Genomic DNA, 25,084 nt, shown 5'->3' with positions numbered 1-25,084 from the left:
GGGGAATGGAACAGGGGGACTGAGCTGGAGAAAATCCTCTTCAGAGTGTTTTACAGACAAACACAAACGTTCACTTTAACGACTTAAACAAGACATTAGAACATTAGCTAATACGTGAAATATAATTACAATGTCTATATCCTTTTCTTACATTGTTTGTGTTAGATTTTATTTCATTGTAGAACACTGATTTTTATCTGAGAAAGACGCTACATAAATAAACTTTAGGTACTATTTTCGGCTCAATTAGATAAAATGACACTTAAAAATGTAGGTTTTTTTCTTCCCCTTGGACCAAAAACACATTGTAGCTGAGCAGGAATAAAAAAATCCACTGAAAAAAATACCATGTATGTTAGGAATTAAAGCTTTTAGGAAACAGCAGGTTAGAGTTGTCTAAAAACCAGAAATTGGAATCGGTCTAGAAACCCAATAGGTGTGTTTTTTTACAAAAAGTCTGATCATTTAAGAAACAAATTCCTAGAAGCCTTTCTTAGCGGTTCTTGTTGCTGGCAAATAGATCTGAAAGTCTCTCTTTCGTGAAGTGAATTGGTTTTTAACCCCCAACTCCCCGCGATCGCTCATTTTAAATGTCACCACAGCAGACCCAGTGTTTGTCTTGTCACATTACTTAGACCTAAATGACGGCTTAGCGCAGCAATCACAGCTAAAACTGAATTCTAATTTATATCTCGTTTGGCTGCCTGACGACAAGAAGCAAACGAAATGTAAATTAGAGCAACTACAGTAAACTTTTGAGATGTCAGAGCGAATGTTTCACAAATAACTACAGAATGGGTGATGATTTTTGTCTCATTCTGGTCTGTCAGCATCTTTAAGAAGCCCACTTGTGGTGCATGTTGGGTTTTTTTTGTTGGTTTTTTTTATGCGTCAAGTACATTTTCAAGAGAAGATGGGAGATGAACCGCTCTGAGTCTCATAATAACGTTACGCCGCCCTTCATTCTGTTATAGCCGAGAAGCTACTTGGGCTGGAAGAGAAGCAAATTGAATTTGCAGATACAAAGACATGAGGAGTAGGAGAGGATATGGGAATATGGACTCCTACGATGCAGCTTATGTTTAACGCGACAGACGCCACAAAAATGCCCCTACTGAAGCAGCAGCGGCACACATTAAACACACTTCTGTCTGTGAAAAAAAAAAAAAAAACGAAGCTATTCTTCGGAAACGTTCGACTCGATATCACCGCTTCAGATGGAGCAATTTGCCAGGCTGCTGTTTCGACCACGGGGGGTGCCGCTGCTGCACTCTCCCGCTCTGAATCCTAATTTGCTGCGTGCTCGCCACTAGCGCAGTGCCTGAGCGGAGGGGCAGCCCCCGATGAGTCGAGCCTGATAAAGAGCGAGCTCTAAGTGCCAGATCAGAAAATCAGACTGAATTACACCGACGTGATTTACGTTAAGTAGGTAATTCCTGGACACGCAAACTCCCCAGGAAGACATACGCTCGCAGGAAGCTGGACCCAACTGCTCGTGTGATTGTCTAATCTGTGTGGACCGTAATCTGATTAGAGGCAAGAAGATCTCGGCGAATCGAGTCCGGGTCAGTGTTTGTTTTGAGAGGGCGTCCGAGGTGTTCTCGGCTAACGAGCCAAAAGGTTAGCTCGATGCGGCGTGTGTCTGCGCGGTGGTGCGCGCGCACGGCCCCAAGCGTGTCCGCCACACCTCAGAGACAAGGAGCCGAGGAGAGGCGGGGCGGTGGAGGCTTCGGGGTCAGCAGATTGAAACCAAGCAGCTGTCGAGTTTGAAAGTGCCAGGGCATGAGTGCGTAACCTCACACACAATACGAAACAACACACACACTCACCGCCAGAGCCGGAGCCTGAGTAGAGGTCCTCGTCGTCGTAGAAATCATCTCTCGTCGAGCCTTCGTCATCGATGGGCTGAGACCCCGTCTGTCCCTGTTGGAGACACAGAGGGAGGAGGTGCAAATGACAAAGATTAGAGTTATTCATCAAGAGCGGCTGAGCTGTTCATCACTTTATTCAAAAGAGAAACCACTTTGGCAGATTACATCCACACACACACAGCTGTCGGAGAGGAGGCGCGGGCTGCATAATGCTGGACAGGCTAACATCTGTCAGTCTGTGACTCTCTGGAGGAGCATAGTTAATGAGTTGATCTAAAGCTGGGATTCTGGCAGAGAAACATCAAAGCTTCGAGGGGGGAGAGAGGGGGCGAGCTGGTCTCTGTGAGGCGAATGGAAGTGATGCTCAGACTGCAAAGCACCCAAGGACGGCACCGCAATTAACTTCTGAACTTGAGAGGTTTTTTTTTTTCCCCCATCCGAGACTAACAGGGAAACATTAATTATTTTCATATGTATAAAATATATATATATTTTTAAGGTAGACTTTAAAGTCACAAAGCAAATGTTGTTTTTCTCAATCGGTTTTGCTTCTTTTTTTTAATACAAAACAGGTTTAGTTTTAAAGGAACCTAACTTGTTACCAGGTAGAGTTTATAAAACAGCAGCTGTTGATGACATTAAGACAGATACTCTGCATTAAAGATGTATGACTTCATGTGTGAATATATGTTCATGTGTTTTTGTATTCCATGGTTATTTACATAAAACACCAAAGTTATTTGAGAGAGCAAACAGCAGCAGCAGCCAGCTGATTTGGGCTAATAAAAAGCCTCCATCCATTCATTTTCTGCTGCTTATCAGTCAGGTCGTGGAGGCAACAGGGTTAGGAAGGAAACCCAGACCTGCCTCTCCTCAGCAACACCTTCCAGCTCCTCCTGGAGGATCCCAAGGCGTTCCCAGGTCAGAGAGGATTAAAAAAAATCCATCCAGACAGTTCTGAGTCTGCCCAGAAGATGCCAGGACCACCTCAGCTGACTCGTTTTGATGCAGAGGAGCAGCGGCTCTGCTCCTCATCTTTAAAGCTGAGCCACCTGGGGGAAGCTCACTTCAACCACTTGTATCCGAGATCCTGTTTTGTCGATCATGATCCAAACCTCATGATCGTAGGTGAGGCCTAGATCATAGACAGAACGGTAATTTGAGATTTTTGCCTTTCTGCTCAGCTTCTTCCTCACGACAGACTGAAGCATCGCTCATGACTGCAGACGAGGCCCTGATCAATCAATCCATCTCCTGCTCCATCCTACCATCACTCGTGATCAGGACTCCCAGATGCTTCAGCTCCACCGATTAAAGCAGAGACTCACCCCCGACTCACAGGGTGGATTCCACCTTTATCTGGTTGAGAACCACGGCCTCGGACACCAACGAAACCACATTTCTTTGCAAAAACCAGAGTCAGATCCTTCAGTTTCCCAAACCTGGCACCCGTTTCTACAGGACTACATGTTGAGATTCCGTCCATGAACAAATGGACAATCCCAGCGGAGTCCAACCTGCGCCGGGGGCGAGCTCAACTCTGTGCCGAGGTTGCGGACACAGCTCCTGCTAAGGTTACACAGGGACCTGTAATAAAAAAGCAAAATGCAGGAAAATGAAACGCTTGTCTTAAATAGGGCGTAGTACCGAAGCTAAACAACCCAAAATCTCCTAAATGAAAGACGGCACTTTCTCTTGCTGCAAGTCTCCATAAAACAGGGACGAGCAAATTCAAGAGGCTGGAACCTAAGCGTGTCGGCCATATTTCCTCACTAAACAGGTAATCAATCAGTTAATCAAGCAGCTAATTCAACAAGAGGAGAGTTCTCCGCCGTCCTCACAGCACTGAGCTGCCACCGACAGAGCCGCATTTGTTCAGGATTCATCAAAGTATTTGAGAAGCTATAATTGTGCTCTGATGAGGGGGAAGACGAAATGTTAGGTAATTAACGAGATGCTGACAGCGAATCCTGGTGGGAGTATGAGCGTCTGCACCAAAAATTTCGCAGCAATCCACCTAAACGTGGAGGAGACTGAGACGACTGTGCGCAGGATCACGGAGCGAGAGAGATTTTTACCATTTCCAGGAGCCCACGGAGACAGTTTGACACAACCAGAGCTCGGCGGCCCAGAGGTTACGTTCGAGAAGCCACGGCCGCCCGACTTCTTTACTTCATGAACAGCTCGAATGGCTGACTGGCGATGAGGGGGCGAGCATCTTGCTGACGACTTTCAGTCTGCCCCTAAGTGTCTCTTACAGATCCTGCATCCTGTTCCATCTTCACCGCTCTCCCCTGATCCAGGCGTTATTTGTTGCAGGCCCGCGAGGCCCCGCGGGGGTCGGGCAGGGGGTAATCGTGGCCTCGCTCGTAGGATGAATCTCTGAAGTGAATGACCTCGGCCTTTCAGTTACGACGAGGATGATCCCCTCCCCTCCTCCTCCTCCTCGCTCATCCCTCTGTTTCTCCCGTGACCTCAATCCCAGATTGCCGCGATATTTAACACTCCCTTCAGCAACTCGGAGGCTTCACTCGTCGACTGTGCCGTCGCACGCGTGCACTTTGTCACAACATGCCACGCAGCGCAGAGAGGCATCTCAAACCGCAGGACACAAAGCGAGGAGTTGAAGTAGCTTCTTTTCTTATTATTTGTGTGTGAGATGTTTTAATTTCCCATCACTGTGAGAGAAACTCCAAAAATCTTCAACCACTTTTACAACCAACGGCCTTTTTGTTTCAGAAACATGTCAGTAACCAAGTCATAAAGGAACAAGTTTCAAATCCAGCTAACAATGGTAATTTGTTTTGGAATCCGAGAGCAGACGGCCGACGAGCCAAAGCACCTTCCAGTAAGATAAACCCTGTGTTTAAGGAAAGAAAAACATACAGATGTCTATAATAACCCTGCTCTGCGGTACGCCGATTAAGTAAGAAGCACGGAGGGGGAAACTCCAAACATAGCTCTGTAAAAACACCAGGAGATCAAAATAACCAAACAAATCTACAATATTTTACATCAAAGTTGCTCTGTGCAGCAAAGAAACCTCCTTAATTTTTCTAAGGAGAGTGAGATTGAGTCAGGGCCTGTTGGAAAAGATTATGGTGATTCTCTGGGGCAGACAGAAGACAGAAGAGGAGGTTACACGACATCATTTTGATTCACGGCCATTACTTTGTCACCAGACCAAACATTTCCCACACACAGCTAACCCCATTTTATTACTTTCTGAACTGTTCAATAGACCAGCAAAGGATTTTTATACAAGTTTTTTTTTCCCCCTTACAAGGGAGTCTTTTCCTCTTATGGGTTTCGGTTTTAAACACACAAAAGCTGCTCTGTTGGGCTAAAAAAAAAAGAAAAAGAAAGAAGTAAATACAATATTTGAAGCCACAAAACCACAATCCACAAAATAAAGACTGACGTCAAGGAGCCTGCGTTGGCTTTTTCTACGCAGCCTTTAGCTTGAAAGGAGGCGTTTGGTTTGAAGGAAGCAGCTGAACAAGCAACCAGCTCGTTCTTTTTTCAACGCATGAATTCGATACGTTCAACTTTCATCCAGACATTTGCTGATTCACTCACTAAACAAAGAAACAAAGTCTGAATTAAGAGGGTTTTCTTTTTGTGTTTTGGTCATCATGAGGTCCTGCCACAGACTTCCCCCTGGTTGTTACTTTTTTTTTTAGTTTCTATCTGATTAAAGTGTAATTACATGTTTCTTCTGTGCCCAAATATGTTCACCAGAAAGCCACTAACTGCGTGTTTGGGCCCTCGAACAGTTAAATAGAGAAAAATGAGCTTTCGTGCTGAAATCTGTGGCTCCATCTTGAAATAAACCTCATAAAAACAGAGTAAATACAACCTCAGCATTAATTATTTTAGGTGGTATCAAATTTTTATGAGGCTATAAGAGCACTGCATTGTGAAGTGCCTCTTAGAAAAAAAAAAGCAAGCACCTAAATGTGTCATTTGCTCCTGTAATTTGAATATCTGGAGCCTAAATCTAGCTCAGTAAACAACAGTGTTGTTCTAATGCCAAGAAACAAAGGTCTCCGTTTTGCTGCAGGTATTGGAAAAAAAAACAAAAAAAACTCTTTGGTTGTAAATCTGACCAAAGAAAACTTGTCTCCTCAGCAATCTTAAGCTCATCCCGCGGCCCTGCAGAGCTGTTTTCTCTCGCCTGTGTGGTACTAATTGCACACACACACACACACACACACACACACACACACACACACACATTTATATAGAGAGAGAAGCTCCTCCTCGGCTCCAGACACAGGAAACCCAATGCCTTTAAAAGCCAATAAAAGCATAATGGAATCTAGAAACCGGAGCATCTCAGTCCATCATATCGCAGCATGAGGTAAAGCTGAAACGCTATATGTACCTCCTGAAAATGAAATTGACTTGGAGCTGTTTGGATCTCGGACAGACCGAGGATATGATCTGTGCGAGGCAGAAGGCTGAGGGAGTGTGTGTGTGTGCGTGCATTTCACGCTTCAAGTGCAATGCGTGCGAGACAGGAAACCGGGTGTGCGTGAAGGCCTGGTGATGTCAAAGTGGTTGAAAAATACTGAAAAGACGTCTCGGCGCGGGAGCAGCGCTAGAGTATGTGGGTCCTGTATTCCAGTGTTTCACAATGAGGGCCGTTGCTATGGGCAACCTTCGCCTTGCACAGAAATTCCCATCTCACCGTGAGAAGCTACCAAACACACACACACACACATATGTATATAAAAGTATTAACTACTCAAGCTTAGGTGTTATGCAACGTCAAATAAACAACATCACAGCAGCTTGTGACACCTCCCTTCTGTCTGTGCTCCCCCCCCCCACACACACACACCCNCCTCCACAAACTTCATACCAGTCGTATCCCTCTCCTCGCCCCATTTTCCTTTCATCTTCAGCTGCGTTTCTTATCTCGAGGGTAGCCCACTAAATTCAGCATGACTCCCAAAACAAACACACACACACACACACACACTATACTTAAATAAACACACTCCACCCACAAAGTGGCTCCAAAGCTCACCCCGGGGGCCCCATTCACAACCTGCAGGACTCTGTGCAGCTCCTGTTTGTCTGATCCGTGCACGTTTAGGCGTCCACCCCCCCATTTAATAGTGATATATAGATATATATATAATCACGGTCTGTGCCTGGACGTGTTTCATTTATGAGTCAATGTTATATGTGTGAAATCACTGTGTGGAGGGGAGTTGTGCGTCACTGTATGTAATGACAGTGTGTGTGTGTAATCACAGGTTCTGTGCATTTACGTTCAGACACAAACGCCCCGCAGACTGATCCGTATGGGTGCAGTTTTTCTTCTATTTTTTGCATTTGCTCTGCATTTTGCCTTTTTTTTTCTGGAGCTATAAACAGTTCCCCTCTCCTCTAACTAACCACAACAAGACTCCACAAGCTCCATCCTCATCATCCTCCTCCTCCTCCTCCTCCACGGCACGCATAACTCCAGGGCCAAAAACAAAAAACAAAAAATCATCCGTAAAGCTGCCCTCGATTTTCCCTCCACGGCTGCGTGGTTTTTGTTCCCCCGTCCGTTTTGAAAGGAAGCAACGAGATGACAGTCGCGCTCAGATCTGCGGCGTGAACGTGATCCTGGTTTCTGGCAGCGCGAGGCAGCGCCACTGGAAGACGCGCGGTGCCAGTTGGAGTCGGTTTAAAACAATCTGGGATCTTGGAATTTATAATTATGGGGAACTTTGTGGGGAAAAGAAAGAAACCGAGGGGGAAAACTGAAATGCAGAATCAGTACTTTTACTGGCCTAAAAGGGAAGGAGGGGGGTGGGAGGGTAATATGTTTTCACAAAGGGAGCCCAGGTACGTCCTCTGAGGAATGTTGCAACATTTGCAGTGACTCAGGTAGAAACTTGATCTGCAGCTGACATCAGGTTCTGCACAATAAATCTGATCCTTTAGTCTCTCTGCAAGTGTTTGTCAGCTTGTTTTTACAGCTAAAGCCCCGGATTATCCCACCTGACCCGACAGCGCTGCAATTTCACAGACATTTTTTTGTTTGTTTGTCTCGCGGCAAGTAATCTGTTCCACATTGTCCTATAGGTTTGAAGCAAAAGAAAATGCAGGTGAGTGTCTGATATCAAAGCACCGCAGAGTTACAAGCGCCAGGGCGGGAGACGAAAAGCAAAAAACCAAAAAACAAGGTGTGTGTTTTGTCTGTGGGAACAAAAGGTGTGTGTGCAGCAGCTCGTGCGAAGAGTCAGAAAGTCAGACGTGGATTTATGGACATAATAGTTTTCTTGAGCACTGGCTCACACACATGAAAATCCCCATGTTGTTAATAAAAAAAAAGAGGCATCTAGCAGATTCGTGTGACCCAAAAAGGCTTTCTGAGCTTGGCGTTCTGGCTGGTCCGGTTCCGTTCTGTTCAGAGATTCCCCTCCAGGCGAGCTGCTCAGATAGCGAGCTTCATTGTGATGGACTTCAAATGCATTCCCCAGTAACCCAAGAGGCTGCTGCTGCACACACACACACACGCCAACAAGGACACATGACTGCTTTAAGCTGTGCAAAATAATCATTAATTGTGCTTTTAAATAAGTGAGATTTCATTGGAACGAGTTTTCTCGGCGGCTGTAGCGTGTCGGAGCTCTCCGACTGTGAAGAATAATTTGAATACTCCCTCATCTTCACGCCACCATCTGTGACTCTGTCCCTCCATTTACTGCAGCCACAGCACCGAGACAAAACAGGCCACACAAAGGCAAAACACACAGACAGCGTGCATCTTTCACACCACACTTAGCTGCTTTTTTTTTTTTTGCTTTGACTCTTGAAGTAACATGCTCCAAACAGGAAAAAAAAGAGGTTTGTTTTTACTCCCAGCTCGTTTTCTCAGGAGCCCTTAGGCCTCGAAGTGGAACTCAGTTCTTATTGGTAGTTCTTGCGAGCTGCAGCGTTAAAAACCAAAATCATAAACGTGTTTTGACCATAAACATGTGTTTTTTTGGTGTTTAGGTCTGACTAAAGAAGGTGAGGGGTGGCAAAATCACACCCTGAGATTCAAAACCTAACAATTCAAGTCGAAGGTCCGGCAACTTTTGTCGTGGTTTGCAACCCAAACCAAAGCACGCCACAGTTCTCAGGCAGACAGAGATTACACAAATCTGTGGTCTGAAGAGCCATTTCCCTCCCCCCACCACTGTGTTTGTTTTCTGATTTTAGGATCATTATGATTTTTATATGTCAGAGTTAGCACAACCTAGACCTGGATTCTGTCCTGAAATTCTCCAAATCAGAATCAGACGTATCGTTCCTGACACACGGGGCTGTGATGTCCTTCTTGAGACGGCGCATGCGAAGCAACCGCCAACTTCTGCAAAGTGGACTCGCTGGAGACTGATTTGTGAGCGAGTTTGAGTTTCTTCCACCAATAACTGCAGAGCAGCGATGCTCCTAGACGGCACAGAAGTTCAGGTTCAAGCAGAAGAAGAAGAAGAAAAAAAACCTATTTCTTCTTAGATCCATCTTCTCTTTTATTGGGGTTTTAATAACCGTTGAGGCCTAGTGAAGACACAACTAACCGGAGCACAAATAGTGTAGAAATGTGTGTTTGGTTGATTATTTTTCTGTTGTATCAATGCTTCTTTGCAAAGGATCTTGTACCATTGGAAAGCCTGTTTATTTCCCCTTAAATGGCACCACATTTGTAAGGAGAATGAATCTGTGGAGTGTGTGGGCTGCACTCGTGAAAAACTTGCCAAATCTCCTCTGCCAAACAGCTTATTCTGCTGCTCACTCTTGTTTGGTATCGTTTATCGGATTGGATGATTGAAGTTTAAAGAAACAAGACATATTTGGCATATTTGAACAAACAGGGGCTTCAGTAGCATGTGGAAGAACCATACACAGCCACAACAGCCTACCCCTCCTCCTCCTCCTCACCCTGCTGTGGGACGGCGTCCCGTTCTCCAACCAGCTCCTGTTGTCAGTCAGTCAGCGTGGTTGTGTCGGTCACTCTGGAACAAACAGCAGACTCCAGCTGATCCCACAGGTGATCAGTGGGGTCAAAGGTCAGGACTGCTGGCAGGTCACTCCGGGAGGTTTGTCTCTGATGAACCCCACTCTGTCACCGTGGAGGATGAAGTTCAGTCCCAGACTGTGGAGATGTGGGATCACCACTGGTTGGTCCCAGGTGCTGACCATCAGGCAGCAGAAGCTCCAAACAAGAGTCAGCAGCAGAACAAGCTGCTCGGCAGAGAAGAAGGCAAGTTTTCATAGATGCACCCCCACACACTCAACTCTGCTGCTCAACCCACAAATGCATTTTTCTTCTAAATGTGGCTCCATTTAAGGGGAAACAAACAGACTTTTCAACAGTATAGGATTTATTGCCAAGAAGCGTCGTTACAACAAAGAAATAATCGAGAAATGTCCTCACTGATTGTGCTACATTTATCTTAGAAGGAAAAACAAAATGGAAAAATAATAAAAACCTCAGTAAAGTTTAATGTCGTATCAGATTTCTAACCCGGCAGGTATGAATGTCAGCCTCTTATATTTACACAGTTCGAAATCACATCCCCTTCTGGTTCTCCAGGTAATCCTTTCTCAGTCATCAGTATTTATGGTGATGAGTTCAACAGTTCGACGTCCAGATAAACATGTCTCTGCGTCCTTATATCAACACCTCTGCCTGGCTTTCTCCTGCAGGATATTAGCATTTAGATGGATGTTAACCACTAATGTTTCTCTGTCTGTTTTAATCATTTAAAGGGAGTCCATGTTGAACTTTCCCATATCTGTTGCCAAAGCGTCGTGTCAGGAAAGCCAATTTTTGCTGCAATGAATGTTTTAAATGTTTTGTAGGACTCCTGGCTGCGTGCGGTCTCTTCGACCCGACCCGTTTTTAACGAAAACCGAGCAGGTCTGGGTTAAAATAAACATCAGCTGGGAGGAAAAACAGGAGGTAAAATAAAGGTCACGGTCAACGTTTCGAACATCGCAGCTGTTTTATTTCTGAGTGTGGAGAGCCGGTGCATCTGTAAGTCAGCCGCCTGTGTGGCTGCGCCTGTGCTGAACAGTCTGACCCTCACAAACGAGAAGCAGGGAGTCTGATCCGCGCTGCTCGCTGACAGAAGTGCCTCTCTACCTGGAAGGCTTCTTGGCACGGAGCCTCCAGCTACTTGAACTCTTACAGGAAAACCTGCAGCCTGTTTACTGTTTGTGTCGCTCCACGCCCGTCTTTCCTTTCCGGAGTGGATCCCCGACCCCCAGTCAGCAACGACCTCTAATCTCCCTCCATCTCGTGCCTGTTTTTCTGCTTCGCCTCCCTCTCCACCCCTGCTTCCTCCTCTCCTACCAGCTGGGCAGGCAGCCAAGCTGGACGGCAGCACATTTACAGTCGGACGAGACGAGTGTGTGTGTGTGTGGGTTAGCAGGTGATGGCCTGGTTAGGACACCTGCCACCCTGAGCACGGATTAGCACAGAAAGCCTCTGCACAGTCATGCTGCTCGCACCTTAGAACGCAAAGGCGGCTGGATGCCGAGGACGTATCTTGTGGCGGTGACGTGAGCTGAAAACAGCTCACACCTGCACACTGCAGCCAGCAGGATGAAAGGGATCCTGCTTCAGTCTAACACCGACATGTAGACTTCTATTCACAAACACATTTCATAGCATTCTCCTCAGCCGTTATAGTTGACTTATATTCGCTGAGTCAGCATTCATTATTGTCTTCCTGTTTATGAAACCATTTTTTATTCATCATCTTTTCATCTGTTTCAGCCATAAACATTCAGGTCAGTCAGGTCATCACGACCGGGACTTCTGGTATTTGTAACCTTTATACTTTTTGGATTATTTAAATTTATTTAGTTTGTTTTTTTTGATGCAGTAAGATTTCTGCAAATCCTTGGAAACATTGTGCTCATTAAATCTACTTCAACACACCTTTAATTTTAGCTTTTGCTAAGTTTAGCTTTTAGGTATTTTACTGATCTTAGCTTTTAGCTACTCTTTTGCTAGGTTTAGATTGAAGTTATTTTACTGGTTTTAGCTCTATCTTGTTGCTTATTTCACTTTTTAGCTACATTTTGCAAATTTGAGCCTTTAGCTACTCTTCTGATAGTTTTAACTTTCAGCCACAGTTTTGATCATTTCAGATTTTAGCCCCCTTTTTCTAATTTTAGCTACTCCTGCTAGTTTAAGCTTCAGCTTTGTTAATTTGAGCTTTTAGCTATTGTTTTGATAGTTTTAGCTTTAAGCTACTCTTGCTAGTTTTAGGTCGTGTTAAGCTGTTTTAACTTATAGCCACTGTTTTGCCAGTTTTAGCTTCTTTTTTGATCGTTTGAACACAATTCAGCTTCTTCGCCTCATATCAGCAATCTTTCAGCTCGCAGCGTTTTCACACAAAGTGCAGATTTTTCTGGTAGCATAAGCCTCTTTATAAACATTCACGGCAACAAAAACGTCTAATTTTACAACCTGGAATTTCCGACTTTGTGGAAAAACGTTGAAAGTTTCAATAAGGTGAAGATTTATTGCAGTCTCCTGTGACTAAAGGCAAATAAAATGCCATTTTATGTGGAACTTTAGTGCATAAAAATCATATCGAACATGGATGAGATTTTAATCATTCTGCAACTTCAAAGTTGTTTTTTTTTTTTAATATATATTTCTGGGCTTGAACGGCTCAGGTCAGAAAAAGCAGCAGGTTATCTCATGTAAGCCTGCAGTAAGAGGCTGAAATTGAAATTTAATGTGAAATCAGTGGGATGCAAAGTGGTTTGACATGAAAATGGAAGCAAAAAAAACCCACCTTGCCCGGTGCATATGCTCCGTCGTGACAGGAGAGGAGGAGAGGAGGAGGTGGCACAAATAAAACCCTTGGAGGTGACAGTGACAGGTGTCTGTGCTGACAGGGAGGCTCCTCCTGCAGGTGATCCCATCACCGATCCATTTACACCACCAGCAGTTGGTAAATCTGCACTTTTTACGTCACACATCCAGTGTCAAAAGGAGAGCTATAATTATAATATAGACAAAAGGCTCGGCGGTTCGGGATGCTCACAGATGTAATAAACAGAATCATCGCTGTTGTCGTAAAAAACAACTTCGTTTTGTGTCTTTCATGTGGAGCAAAAACCTCTGAGGCCCGACGAATAAAAATGAGGTGGTGAGTTAAAGATCCAAACCCTTTCACGACGCTTCACCAGATTTTTGTTTTACCCTGACAACACCCTCCCTCTGTGAGACATGTCTACATTTTACCAGGGACCTGAAACCGCTCCGAATATAAAATCATTTTCTTTTTCTAAGGAAACGCTTTCCAGTAACCGCAGGAGCCGTGAGCCGGCTTTACTCCTCAGCTCCCTCTGAGCTGTTTCACATACATTAGAGGTTTAAAAGATTAAAAAAGTTGAGACAATTAGGATTTCGACAAATGTAAGGTTGGGAAAAGGAACGCTCACAGGTGACGTTCAGAGCCATTTACCTTCGATTTCAAACCGATGGAAATTTGTTTTTTTTGTCTCTAAAAAGAGGAGCTGGTGGATGAGATTCTGCGAGCAGCGCTGAGTGGGAAGAGAGGAATCTTCGCCAAACATATTTCTGATCTTTGCCGACATGTTTGTCCAACTTTCTCACAGGCGAGCGCTTGCCGTGACCGGTGAGCGTGAGCCAGCGAGCGGAAAGGAAGAAAAACCAAACCATAAACACGTTGACGCACAGCAGCCAATGCCTTCTCCTCCCACTATTTTTAGTCCTTTCTGGTGATCGGATTCCTAAGATTTCTGCAGAGGCTGATCCAAAACGCAGCCACGCTGGCTGGCTTCATTCCCCGTTTCAGAAAATAAATAAACAAATAAATAAATCGCTGTGGGAGGATGGCATTACACGGGCTCGAGTTTGTTATTCCAGCTTGATGAGGACCTAAACATCTCTCAGCACCGCTTTAAACCACAGCTGAACATCATCCAAGCTCTAATATTATCTTTCTAATATTATCTCTCTCCGCCGAGTTCTAAGGACAAAGACGACCTAAGTGATGAATGCCCCCGCGGAAAGGCATGCATCTGCTAAATCTGGTATATGGTACAGTGAGCGGCTCGGTCAAAGAGCTTCGGGGACAGAACAGGTGCAGAAAGAAAAGAATCTGGATCCATTTTCATCCAAACACTTTCAGGATTTGTCCCACGCATCTGCCCCCCCGCCAAAATGAAGACAAAGAAACTTATATCAGTGTAGAGACGTCTGGTGTTGAGAGAAAAGCTTCCATTGGATTTTGTTAAACAAACAAAAAATAAGTTTGTTTTATAAAAAATGCCTAAAAGGAAAAAGAGATAAATTCTTCCTGAATGTTTATTTCTAACACTTGAGCTGCTAATGTAAATCATAAGCAAATATTTTGACCTCTTGGACATTTTCTGCTCCTTTTAGCCACCAAACAGCTATTTTTAGCTAGCCTTTTGCCACTTTTATCTTCTAGCTAGCCTTTGAGTAACTAGCTTCTAGCTAGCCCTTGTCTACCTTAACTTCTAGCTAACCTTTTGGTAATTTTAGCTTCTAGCTAGCCTTTTGCTACTTTAAGCTTGTAGATAGCCTTTTTCTACTTTTAACTTCTAGGTAGCCTTTTAGTACTTTTAGCTTCTAGCTAACCTGTTAGTACTTTTAGTTTCTAGCTAGTGTTTTGCGACTTTTAGCTTCTAGCTAACCTTTTGCTACTTTTAGCTTGTAGCTAGCCTTTTGCTACTCTAATCTTGTAGCTAGCCTTTGTCTTCTAGCTAGCCTTTTGCTACTTTTAACTTCTAGCTAGCCTTTTAGTACTTTTAGCTTCTAGCTAACCTTTTGATAATTTTAGCTTCTAGCTCGCCTTTGTCTACCTTTAGCTTCTAGCTTGCTGTTGCTCCTCTCAGCTTTTAGCTACCCTTTTACTACCTTTGTTTTTCAGCTTGTGTTCTGCCTCTTTTAGCTGAAACGACTCAGTTTCAGTTTTTTTCCCCTCAGCTTTCAGTCTGATTTCTCAGAAAACGCCGTTCCTGTAGTTCTCGGTTCTGTCTCCGGGTGTTCTGTCGGGACACGAAGGACCCAGAGGAAACGAGTAATCCAGATTTGGTAACTTTATCTGGTTACAGTCAGCCTCGCTTTTCGCTGCTCTTCCTGTGAAATAAAAAAAAAACTCCCTGAAAAACAGCTGATTTAGACGAACTCTGGCTTCCCTTCAGCCTGTGTCCGTCAGCAGGATCACACGTGTTGTGCACATGTCAGAAACTTGGAGAAAATGTGGAAGATTAGTAAAAAAAAATTCAATAAATACACAGATAAGGAACAAGGTAGATGAGATTTGCTTTCTTTCAAAGTGCTGAAACTTGAGTGCGCCACAAAGGAACAAAAACGAAACAAATCAAAAGTAAATCTATGAAACTAATCAGTTTATTTCTGTATTTAACAGTTAAAATTGCAGGAAACGACGGGCTGTATGTGGATGCAGCCATTCTGTGTTTTGTCTGTGACGCCTTGAGGTTTCATCCCTACGTTTCCCACTTCTTTCGGCGCTGTAAGGGGAAGGCCAACAGGGCTTTGAGCATCGAAGGGTTTCTTCATCTCCATCTGAGCACCTATCCAGCCCTTCAAACTGAGACTTTTTAATTATGGCACAAGTGCTGTTCCTTTAAAGGGTTATTAATCAGATCAAGGGTTGAGGTGGAGGGGAGTCAGCCGTAACCTGTTATTTAAGCTATTTTGAGGCTAAAATGACCAAACTTGGGAGCGCAGCCGGACATCAGGCCCTCCTGACGTTGACTTTTTGTCCAAATGTGTTCAAGTTTTGGTGATCGTTGATTGGCTGTGACATCAGATACTTATTTGCCTAACAGGCCGTAATATTTAGGCACTTAAAGCTTCAAAGGCAGACGTAGGCAATCCTGGTCCTTGAGGGCCACCATCCTGCATGTTTTACTTGTTTCTCTGCTCCAACACACCTGATTTGAATCAGTGTGTCGTTAACAGGCTTCTGCAGAACATGAAGAGGTGATTTAACCTCTGAATCAGGTGTGTTACAGCAGGGAAACAAGGAAAACATGGAGGATGGTGGCTCTCCAGGACCAGGATTGGAGACCCCTGCTCAAATGAATGCTGTGGTTTCATTTGAAGCTGTTTTTCTTTTTATTTTTTCGTGAATACATCAGGAGTTTCATTCACCACCGTTAAAGGTGGAGAGGTCATTTCCCCTAAAAAAAAAAGATCAACATCTTGTACGGCCAAGACCTCATTGGTGAGGGGGTTTGTGAGAAGAGACGAAAACTAACAAGCCAATAAAAAGAGAGCGTGAAAGAATAAAATATTTGTGTTTACATTTATGATTTATTTGTTTTAGTTACAGTATTTATCCATCTCATGGAGTGATAATCGTCAGACTGATCTGTAATTAATGCTGCTGACTGGTGGTAAAACTGATTTCCTTAGTATTTTATGGCAGAATCTGGTGCAGACACCCTCTGTGACTGAAAGACGCCACTTCAGGAGGTGGACCTCGTCTTCTCGGTCCTTGTGTCTTTTTGTCCCAATTATTACAGAGTTTACACGTGAACGAAGGAGCAGCCGGAGGTGCTGCTGTGTGAACAACTGCGTGAGTCGGTTCTTTATCATAACAGCTTGTGTTTGCTCGGCTGCACCGTACGCAGACGCCGCGCCAGCCGCTCCTCTGTTGTATTTTTGATGAAGTTAGTCGTGACAAGCGTTTTGAGTGTAATCTCTCCGAACAAGCGCGCAACAACCGAAGAGAACCGGAGACGAATATCTGGGCAGCGAGCCGACAGAGTCGTGACAGCTCCCGGAGCCGGGCTGACCTGCAAACCGTCCGGAGGCTAAAGCAGACGCTCGCCGCCACGCACTCAGCGAGAGGTCACGACTGAGCAGTGACACGTCAGGCCGCTCGAAGTAGGGTAATGGACTGGACCTGCGAGACACGCTGATCTCCACAGATCCACTCTGACACAGAGAGGTAAAAAGATCAGTATGAAGGACCCAGCTGTTACACTAATCTGACAATCCAGCAGGATTAAAGGACAAATCTGAAGGCTGGCACGCACACACACAGAGGAATCTTCCATTATATATGACTTTATAAACCATGAGTGTGTGTGTGTGTCACTGATCTTCTGCCAAAAAGCTTCAATATCCCAGTGCTGCTCACACACACACACACACACACACTAAAACTGACTGCAGGGTATTCATTTATGAGTGTGTTTGTGTGTATGTGTGTGTGTATCGCTGTTCAGTTGGAGAGGAGCTGCTGGTTAACTGGTGGGTCAATGGCTGCATTTTGGTGCCCACTTACTATGATTTATATGTGTGTGTGTGATTACAGCCCAGCTCAATGGGCCCATTTCTGCAGGGCCAGTGGGAGGGCGTGGCGCCTGTGGCTGCAACTTTTCTCGTGTTTCTAAGGAACTTTTCAGGAGGGCTCAGAAATGTGGCTCTCTCTCTCGCTCTGTGTGTGTGTGTGTGTGTGTGTGTGTGAAAGAGAGCCTCTAGGACTATGATGCCTTTGTGCAGCAAAGTGCGTGTGAAGGGGGAGCGCTCAAAAGTACACACACACTCGTATAAAAACGGTAATCAATGATCTCTTCTAAGGCCCGGATCGAAAACACACACACACACACCAACAATGAAGAGAATCTGCTGATGTACAGTGATGAGAATCACAAGGCAACATCTGTGACTCTGTGTGTGTGTTTATGTAATTATAGTTTGTGTAATCAGGCTAATGACTGTCATGCAACTGCACAAAACCCCGAGGAAGGAAACGAGACGGAGAAAAATCAATGCACAAGAGGCAGTGTTTCAGAGGGGGAGCGAGGAGGAGCAGGGGAGCGGCAGCAAGGCGTGATGGGGCGGCTGGACCCAGCGGGGAGAAGGTGGAGAACAACCAGGAGGAGCTTTGCTTATTTTTCTTTTATTGCACGGGGACGAAAACAATTCAATCAACCCAGGGAAATTCAATCTGAAATTGAATGATGCACCTTGGCGGGGGCGTGTGCGGGAGGCCCGATAACACACACACACACACACACAACGGAGGCAAACAAATCGCTGGAGCTCTCCGGGCATCCCGAGCAGCTGACCTTGCTACACTTTCTTGGCTCCTTCACACCGGTTGAGTGATTTCTGGCGAGCCCACAGCCATTATCAAGCCTCGCAGCAACAACCAAGTCCAATAAATGCATTTAAAAAGTGAGTGGCGGGACAGCCGGTTAGCTGATTGATTCGATGCATATCACAACAGTTTTATAAAACTCATCTGGCAGCCGAGAGCCGCAGTTACAGCGACAGCGGCATATGGTTTCTGCTTTAATGAGCAGCACAGACTGAATCCTTGTGATCTAATCAGACGTTTATCATGAGATACTCATTAGCTCTGATAAAAGACTCGTATTTATGAGGGAAAATTGAGAAATCAGTAAAGGTCTTACTGTCAACAGATAGCTCTTGTGTTGTTAGGGGGTTTTGGTTCATGTCCAGCAAACAAATCCCACGTGGAAGGGGGCCAAGACGTGTTCACACTTTCAAATTACATCTACATTTCCTTCCTGTTTGTTCGCTTCATCTGAGGCTTTCATGGCACCACGGCGTCGTGGGAAAACTAAAAAGATGGGAACAAGCAGTTGTGTTGCTGGAAATGACGTCCTGAAGTCAGGTTTCCTCAGGTTGAAGACAAATATGCTGTTGCAGCAATACAATTAAACATTTATAAGAATAATACTGTTTAGTAAACTTAAATGTGTAATAATGTGATATTTTAGCTGCTTTTAGTCTGTTTTATACATTTACCTTTCTAGATCTATAGACTTTTGTGTTCAAGTTTTGTTAGTTTTTAGGTTGTTCTTGCATTACTGTCATGTTTTAAATAACACAGTCTGGTTTATTTATGCCTATTGTCCCGTTGACTTCCTGTCCTGGTCAGAAATTGTTGCTCTGGTTTCCTCTGCGACGCCGGTTCCTGCTTTATTTTCGTCAAAACCAGCTCCGGCTGGCTTTACATCCTGCCCACCTGGTTTCCAGCTCACCTGCTCTTTGTGAAAGTCATGCCTTTTCCTGTTTCATTTCCTGCGTTCAGATAAGAATTTATTTCACTGTCCGCTTCCTTTCGGGCTCTAACAGGGTTACGGACTGATGCGGGGAAGTGGAGGACCGGAGCCTCCCTTACACCACCCTCCATCGTGTGGCAGCGGAGGGACGTTACAGATTAACTCTACAAGGACCTTTACACAAGTCGGTCCACGCCATCCTGAGCCCGGTTCTGGTTCTGCTGGAGGTTCTTTCATGTTAAAAGGGAGTTATTCCTTTCCACCGTCGCCAACATGCTGCTTCTGACTTCCTTAAACAGATATCATTTATTAATTGGCATTTTATAATAATAAACAGAACTGGATTGAAAACTAAAAGGTCTGCTTTGACAAACAGAGCCTGTTTGATACAACTCAGCAAGATAATCTGCCTGGAAGCAAAGTATAAAAAAATTACGGGTTGTTTTAACTCTTTTGCACAGCCCTTTAGCCTTGCTGTAGAGCAAATTCAGCTAAAATAAACCCGATTTTTTGACTGATTTAGAAAACCTCAACATTACCACCCTGATAAATTCAAACATATTTCCACAAAATGTCACGTCCCTTCAGAAATTACACTTTATATATTTAAAAAGCATAAATGTTCAGGTGATTAAAAAAAGTAATTTAGACTAATTATATAGGAGAAAGTATCGCCAAACTCTGGGAACCAATGTTACAGGTACATCATAAAAAAGTGTTATTATTTAGGAAGTTAAATGTTAGGTAACACTCGGTTTTCTGGGAGAGTTTCACCTTCACACTCGGCTGAATTATTTACAAAATTAATCTCAAATTCCAGTCTTATTTCTGGGACTTTTCCCCACACAGAAACCTTCCTCTCCCAGTCGGCAGTGATGCCCTGCACCTAATTAATTAGGAGGAATTTTTAGGCGACTAATAGCTTGTCGAACACCCAGATTAGCTTCCCAGAGTCTGCTATAACTCTGCGCTACCAGCTCCTTTAATTAAAGTGTGATTGTGCCGCTCTAAAAGGGCTGTAATGGTCAACGTCCGTGTAAATCAGGGCTAACTGGAGGGCGAGGGGAAAATGTGGGTTATTGCTCGATCGGGCTCCTCCAGGCCTCCTCGGTGTAATCCTGTCCAGGTTGTCCCTCCGTCCAATCCATCCTCAGCTGCTGTAAGCTCTTTACAGAGCCGCGTTCGCCGCCGGTCCTTCCAGCTCCTTCTCCTCCCTCGCCACCTCCTCTGCTTTTTAATCACTCGTCCTCGAATCACTTCCCTGCCATTGTGCCCGCACGCCTTCAAATATAATTCTCAGGTCCTTTTTTTGTAGCACCGTCGCCAATCTGCTCCTCCCCTGCCGCCGCCGCCGCCCGGCCCTTTTCACGTCGCTGTTGTCTGTGATTGCTTTCGACCTCATTCTGCTTTCATTTTCTTCACATCCCCTCTGCTTTACCTTCACACAGTATCATCGTTTCTGCCACCACACCTTGCCGCTTTGTTTGGGGATTATTCATTTTATTCTCTTTTCTTTTTTTTTGTTTTCCTGTGGGGATTGTCCGGCACGAAGGCATCTTCTCTGAGCCGTGTGTTCAGGCGCTGCTTCGTTTCAGCTGCAGTTCTGCAACTTGTGCTTTCTGGTTTGCTGTCAGGATTGTTGACATTGATTTGTTTTTTTTGTTTTTTTATTTGTATTATTTGCTGTTGATGTTTACTCTCAGACGTCTTGCTCTGGTAAATGCAGTGTTTGCTAAAAAAATGTATTTTTTAGACGCTGCATCGTGGGATTTGATCTAGACAAGAAAAAGCCATAAGAAGAACTATCTGCAGCAGATGGAAGTCATGTCTTAAAAAAAATACAAAGAAATCCAGTAAAGACCTGAAAGCATCATCCTTCAGCTGATTACAAGATTTCAGCTAATATCTCTTCCTGATTCACATTAAATATTATTTTCCTCTACGTCAAACCGTTATCTTTGTCATTTTTTTAGAGATTCGACTCAAGAAATTTAAATAAATTGTATCTTTATGGCAGGCTGCTTGATGAAAATGTTTAAGGAGCCCATTTATAATTGGTTCTTTGCTAAGTTGTCATTGATAAATCAGTCAAAGTCCAAAGAAAAACTTTGAAAGACCTTCGGAAAGCCTGAAGAATTATTGCTTCAAAGACCGCGAGAAAGTCTGGATCTTTGGGAGGAAAATACGAAGAAACAAGGATGATTCAAGACTTCTGAACAGCGATGTACAAAAGGAGTCCATAAAAAACAAAAAATAAAAAGGTTTGGAGAGCTGACATTTAGTTAGATCATCTTCTTGTTTGCTCATCTTGAAACTCCGGTTTGTTAAACCTCGATACTTTTTAAAAATTTCATTTCATTTCTGTTGTTTGCCTAATCCAGAAAGGAAATCAATAAACCCCCCCCAACCAACACGTGATGTCTTCCTCTGTAAACACCGCCTCCTCTTCCTCCTGCTGCGTCTTACGTTTCCGTGTCGTGTGCCCTGCCAGTCTGTGTTATATATCTGCCTCAATCATATCATGTCCTGTTATTACAGGCATCGGACTCCATCCAACAAGGGAAACAATTATCACGTCCCACACAGCTAAACAAACAATGCACACACACACACACACACACACTCTCTCGGTGTCAGTCAGCCTTTCAGGCTCGAGTCTCCGTGGGGAAGATTAGGGCTAATCCACAACTGTTGGAATGAAAGATTAAGAATGAATCACCTGCTGCCGCAAACGCGACTATATGTGTGTGCATGCACGTGGAGGCGTTTATATCGAGGGCCTATGGGAAGAAACCTGCAGCAGACACACACACACAGAGCTCATTAGCTTCAGGCTAGTTCAAACTGCAAACACCTTTGAAAGAGTCCCTTAAACAACTAGGTTCAAAGGTTTACTTCTCCACACACACACACACATCGAGTTCCAGTGTCTGTATTTAATTGGATCGATGTTCTTCCCTCGTGGCTCGCTGGTAATTGAGGGGACGTGAGTAACATGAGGGAAGCCTTCTGTTATTAAGTTCCTGTTTATTAGGACGGGCAGAACAAACGTGGAGATCTGCAGCGGCGGAGCTGGTGGGTGTAGCGCTGGATGGATGGATGGATGGATGGATGGAGGGGAGGGAGGGAGCGTCTGCAGCAATGAGCTCCTGACCTCATTCGCTCCTCTGTCGGGACGCGGCGACTAAATTATTTAAAACGCACACGCAGTCACATGCCTCTCGCAACAACACGGTGTTTTCTCACATCGACTGCCTCGGTGTGCCTCCTCGTCGCCTTTCTCCGCCACTGTTTCACACGTAAGCGAACACCTGTAAGAAATACCCTCATTGTGCTGCGCTCAGGAAGCTCCACGCGTATGAATATTCACCTCCTGCTACAGTAAGACCTCCGTCAAACACACGCCAACAGGCTGCAGACATCCGACACACAGATCCGTGTGAACGTTTCTGAAACTGACCGCCCTCTGATCTGAATGCGTACTGCCTGCCTCCAAGCGCCACAAAAGTTCAAAATAAATAGTATGTATTGGGGACAACTCTCAGCTACTACCACGCCAAATTTCAGCTCAACATCCGTCAAACTGACTGAGTTACAGGTGTGTGTGTTTGCTAAGGCTGATCGGCTGCAGCGGCCATCTTGAATCAGGTTGACTCCAGAGGTTTATCATGTATTTGTGCGTCTAATGTTTCCTGAGAGGTTTATTTAATTCATGATATATTTTTCTAACAGACAGATAAACACACAGACCCAAGCAGTGACTTGATCTCTGCCTCTCATGGTGATAAAAATATCTCTAGATGAAGTTTGATTATCCATAAAAAGACAATAAAACCAAATATTAAAACAAAACAGTATTCAGTGCAGTTAGCTAATATAAACTTTAATTACCGCGTTACTCAACTCAAATTTTTACGCATCCAAAGCCCTTCCTGCTTATATTTGACCTGAAGTCATTTCCCCGGGAGGACCTAGCCTCCATTTTCCGGAGCGTCTTCGTCTGCGCACACTCCCCAACTGTGCGGCGCAAACATCCTCTAGGCAGTTCTGAAAGGTGCACTCTCAGGAGAACGGCGGTGGCATTTCCACCGAAAAGCGGGTCAAAACAAGAAGCACAAACAGCAGGAGACGCTGCAACGTAACACAACCTAAAGGCAGTTTGTCAGGAAACATCAGAGTCTGTGTTATAACAACCTTTTACGACCTGATATGTGTTGAAGTGTCTTTTAACGTGACAGTATTTAACTCATCCGCACAAAATTTAAAAGTAGGGCAGACACAAAAAATACAAATCGTGGTTCACAAAACCGTTTCAAGACCAATCAGATGTAATTGATGTAATTTATGTAAGAACCAAGGTGGCGTGAGTGGCTAAAGCTGGCTTGCAATTTGTTATGTAGTGCTAGATATGTCCTAAAATAAAAAAGTACTAAAGAGAAATGGAGGAAAACCAGTCGCTCAACCGCCTTTATCGGCTGTATCATGAATAGTTTATTGTTGCTGCACGCTCACAGATGAAGTTACACTAACATCTCCGGCTACACACAGAAAACTCCTGACAGGGCGTGAGGGAAGTGCTCCGGCCCTCTGGAATGGGCGGAGCCTAGGATCTATACGAATGGACACTTCCGGTGTTCGGGGGCTTCTGCTTCTGGCTTCATCCTCAAGATGTTGTCTACAGAAGTCCCAGCGCTGGTTCTTGAGCCGAGGATGGTCCTTCGGCGACAGCAGGTAGTCACAGAGCAGAGTTGGCGAGTGTGTGTGAAGGGGAGGGCAGAGGCTACGGCGCTTCATCCTGACCGACACAGCTGCTTCATTAGAAGCACATATTGTTACAGGGCTAAAGTGGCTCCTTTGGAGCCTAATTCTTCATTTCCTGGACTGGGGTGTCGTCATCAAGGTGTAGTTAAAGTGAAATTACGACCATGAGCGAATGTTTTTTCATTTGTGCTGTTTCACACGCCATGCAAGGCAGTTGGGTATTTACAAGATCACAATCTTAACCTTTACAGACAGCTTCTTGTGAGCTTTAGGTGTGACGGCGGCCATTAAAACCTGTTCTAGATCAGTCTAACTTTCTGCAACACAACAGATCAAACCCCCTCACTAGGAGAATTAAGTCTGGTTACATTCAAAAATTAAAAAAACAAGAATAATTGTGTTTAAATGACAAAAACACGGTCTAATGCAGCCTGCAGAAGTGTAGAGAGTAATGCCGTGCCTTCGAGCATTAAGTGTGAAAAAGTTTAGCTTAATTTAAAAACTTGACATCGCATTACTTTCAGTTCGAAATCAGAATGTGTGCTACAGCCGAAAGCTCGAGAAGAACCGCTCGAGCAAATGATTAATGCCAAGATCCAGAGTTTAAATGAGCGATCCTCCATAAACTTTACTCTGATCATATCAAAGTGGTTTGGCTACAATTGTTCCAATAAAGTACAACATTTTGTAAAACGTGCAAAACAAAAACCTGTCACCTCTGAAGGTGGAAAGGCAGCTAACCTGTTTCATCATGTTGAGGCGAAACAAAACACACAAACGGCTGATTCTGTCAAACGGATATCAAACCCTTTATTGGAATCATTCCTGTAGGAATATGGGGATATTTTCTGACAGGAGGCTTGTTCGAGTCGCTGCTCTCCTGAAAAGCTCCAGGTTCAAAAAATCATTACTGAGGTTCTGGGCAGGAGCGTGAGGGCCAACCTTTTCACCTGGCTGCCTGGAAACACACACACACACACTCATTACCCCACCCGTCTTTAATGTAATTACCCCACAGCTACAGAAACCCAAGAAGAGGAAGAGTGCTCCTGAGCAGATGCAGATCTTTACTTGAATGAGTAAAAAGATTATCGTCTCGGCGTGCAGCAGAAAACATCTACGGCTCTCAGCTTCTTCCTCCTCCTCCTCCTCTCACACACACACGGGTTTGTTAGAGGCAAGGAGGCGCCCTGTTTCTAGGGGTTTTATTTATAGCGAAAAGCTCTAACACTCTGAGATCCCAGAATGCTTTGTGGTTCGGGAAGACGGCACTCCGTGTGTGCTCTCTAATTTAGAGCCCGCTAATGGCACGCAAGGACGCACACGCCGCCGCGAAGGAAGGTGAAACGCAACTGCCGTCCGTGCGTCTCGGTTGG

The 25,084-nt window shown here is 44.6% G+C and overlaps 1 protein-coding gene across 1 annotated transcript in view; it reads right to left on the bottom strand.

Annotated features, from left to right (window-relative positions):
* sdc3 (syndecan 3) overlaps window positions 1-25,084 on the bottom strand; it is a 40,581-nt gene that overhangs the window by 8,421 nt on the left and 7,076 nt on the right. Inside the window, exon 2 of the mRNA XM_017423710.3 lies at window positions 1,830-1,923. Coding sequence (XP_017279199.1) covers window positions 1,830-1,923 — 94 coding nt within the window. The remainder of the gene's footprint in view (window positions 1-1,829; window positions 1,924-25,084) is intronic.

Source organism: Kryptolebias marmoratus, linkage group LG5 (assembly GCF_001649575.2).
Source record: "Kryptolebias marmoratus isolate JLee-2015 linkage group LG5, ASM164957v2, whole genome shotgun sequence".
In the NCBI taxonomy this organism is placed as follows: domain Eukaryota; kingdom Metazoa; phylum Chordata; class Actinopteri; order Cyprinodontiformes; family Rivulidae; genus Kryptolebias; species Kryptolebias marmoratus.
Note: the sequence above shows the minus strand (reverse complement) of the source record. Positions and strands in the feature narration are given on the sequence as shown.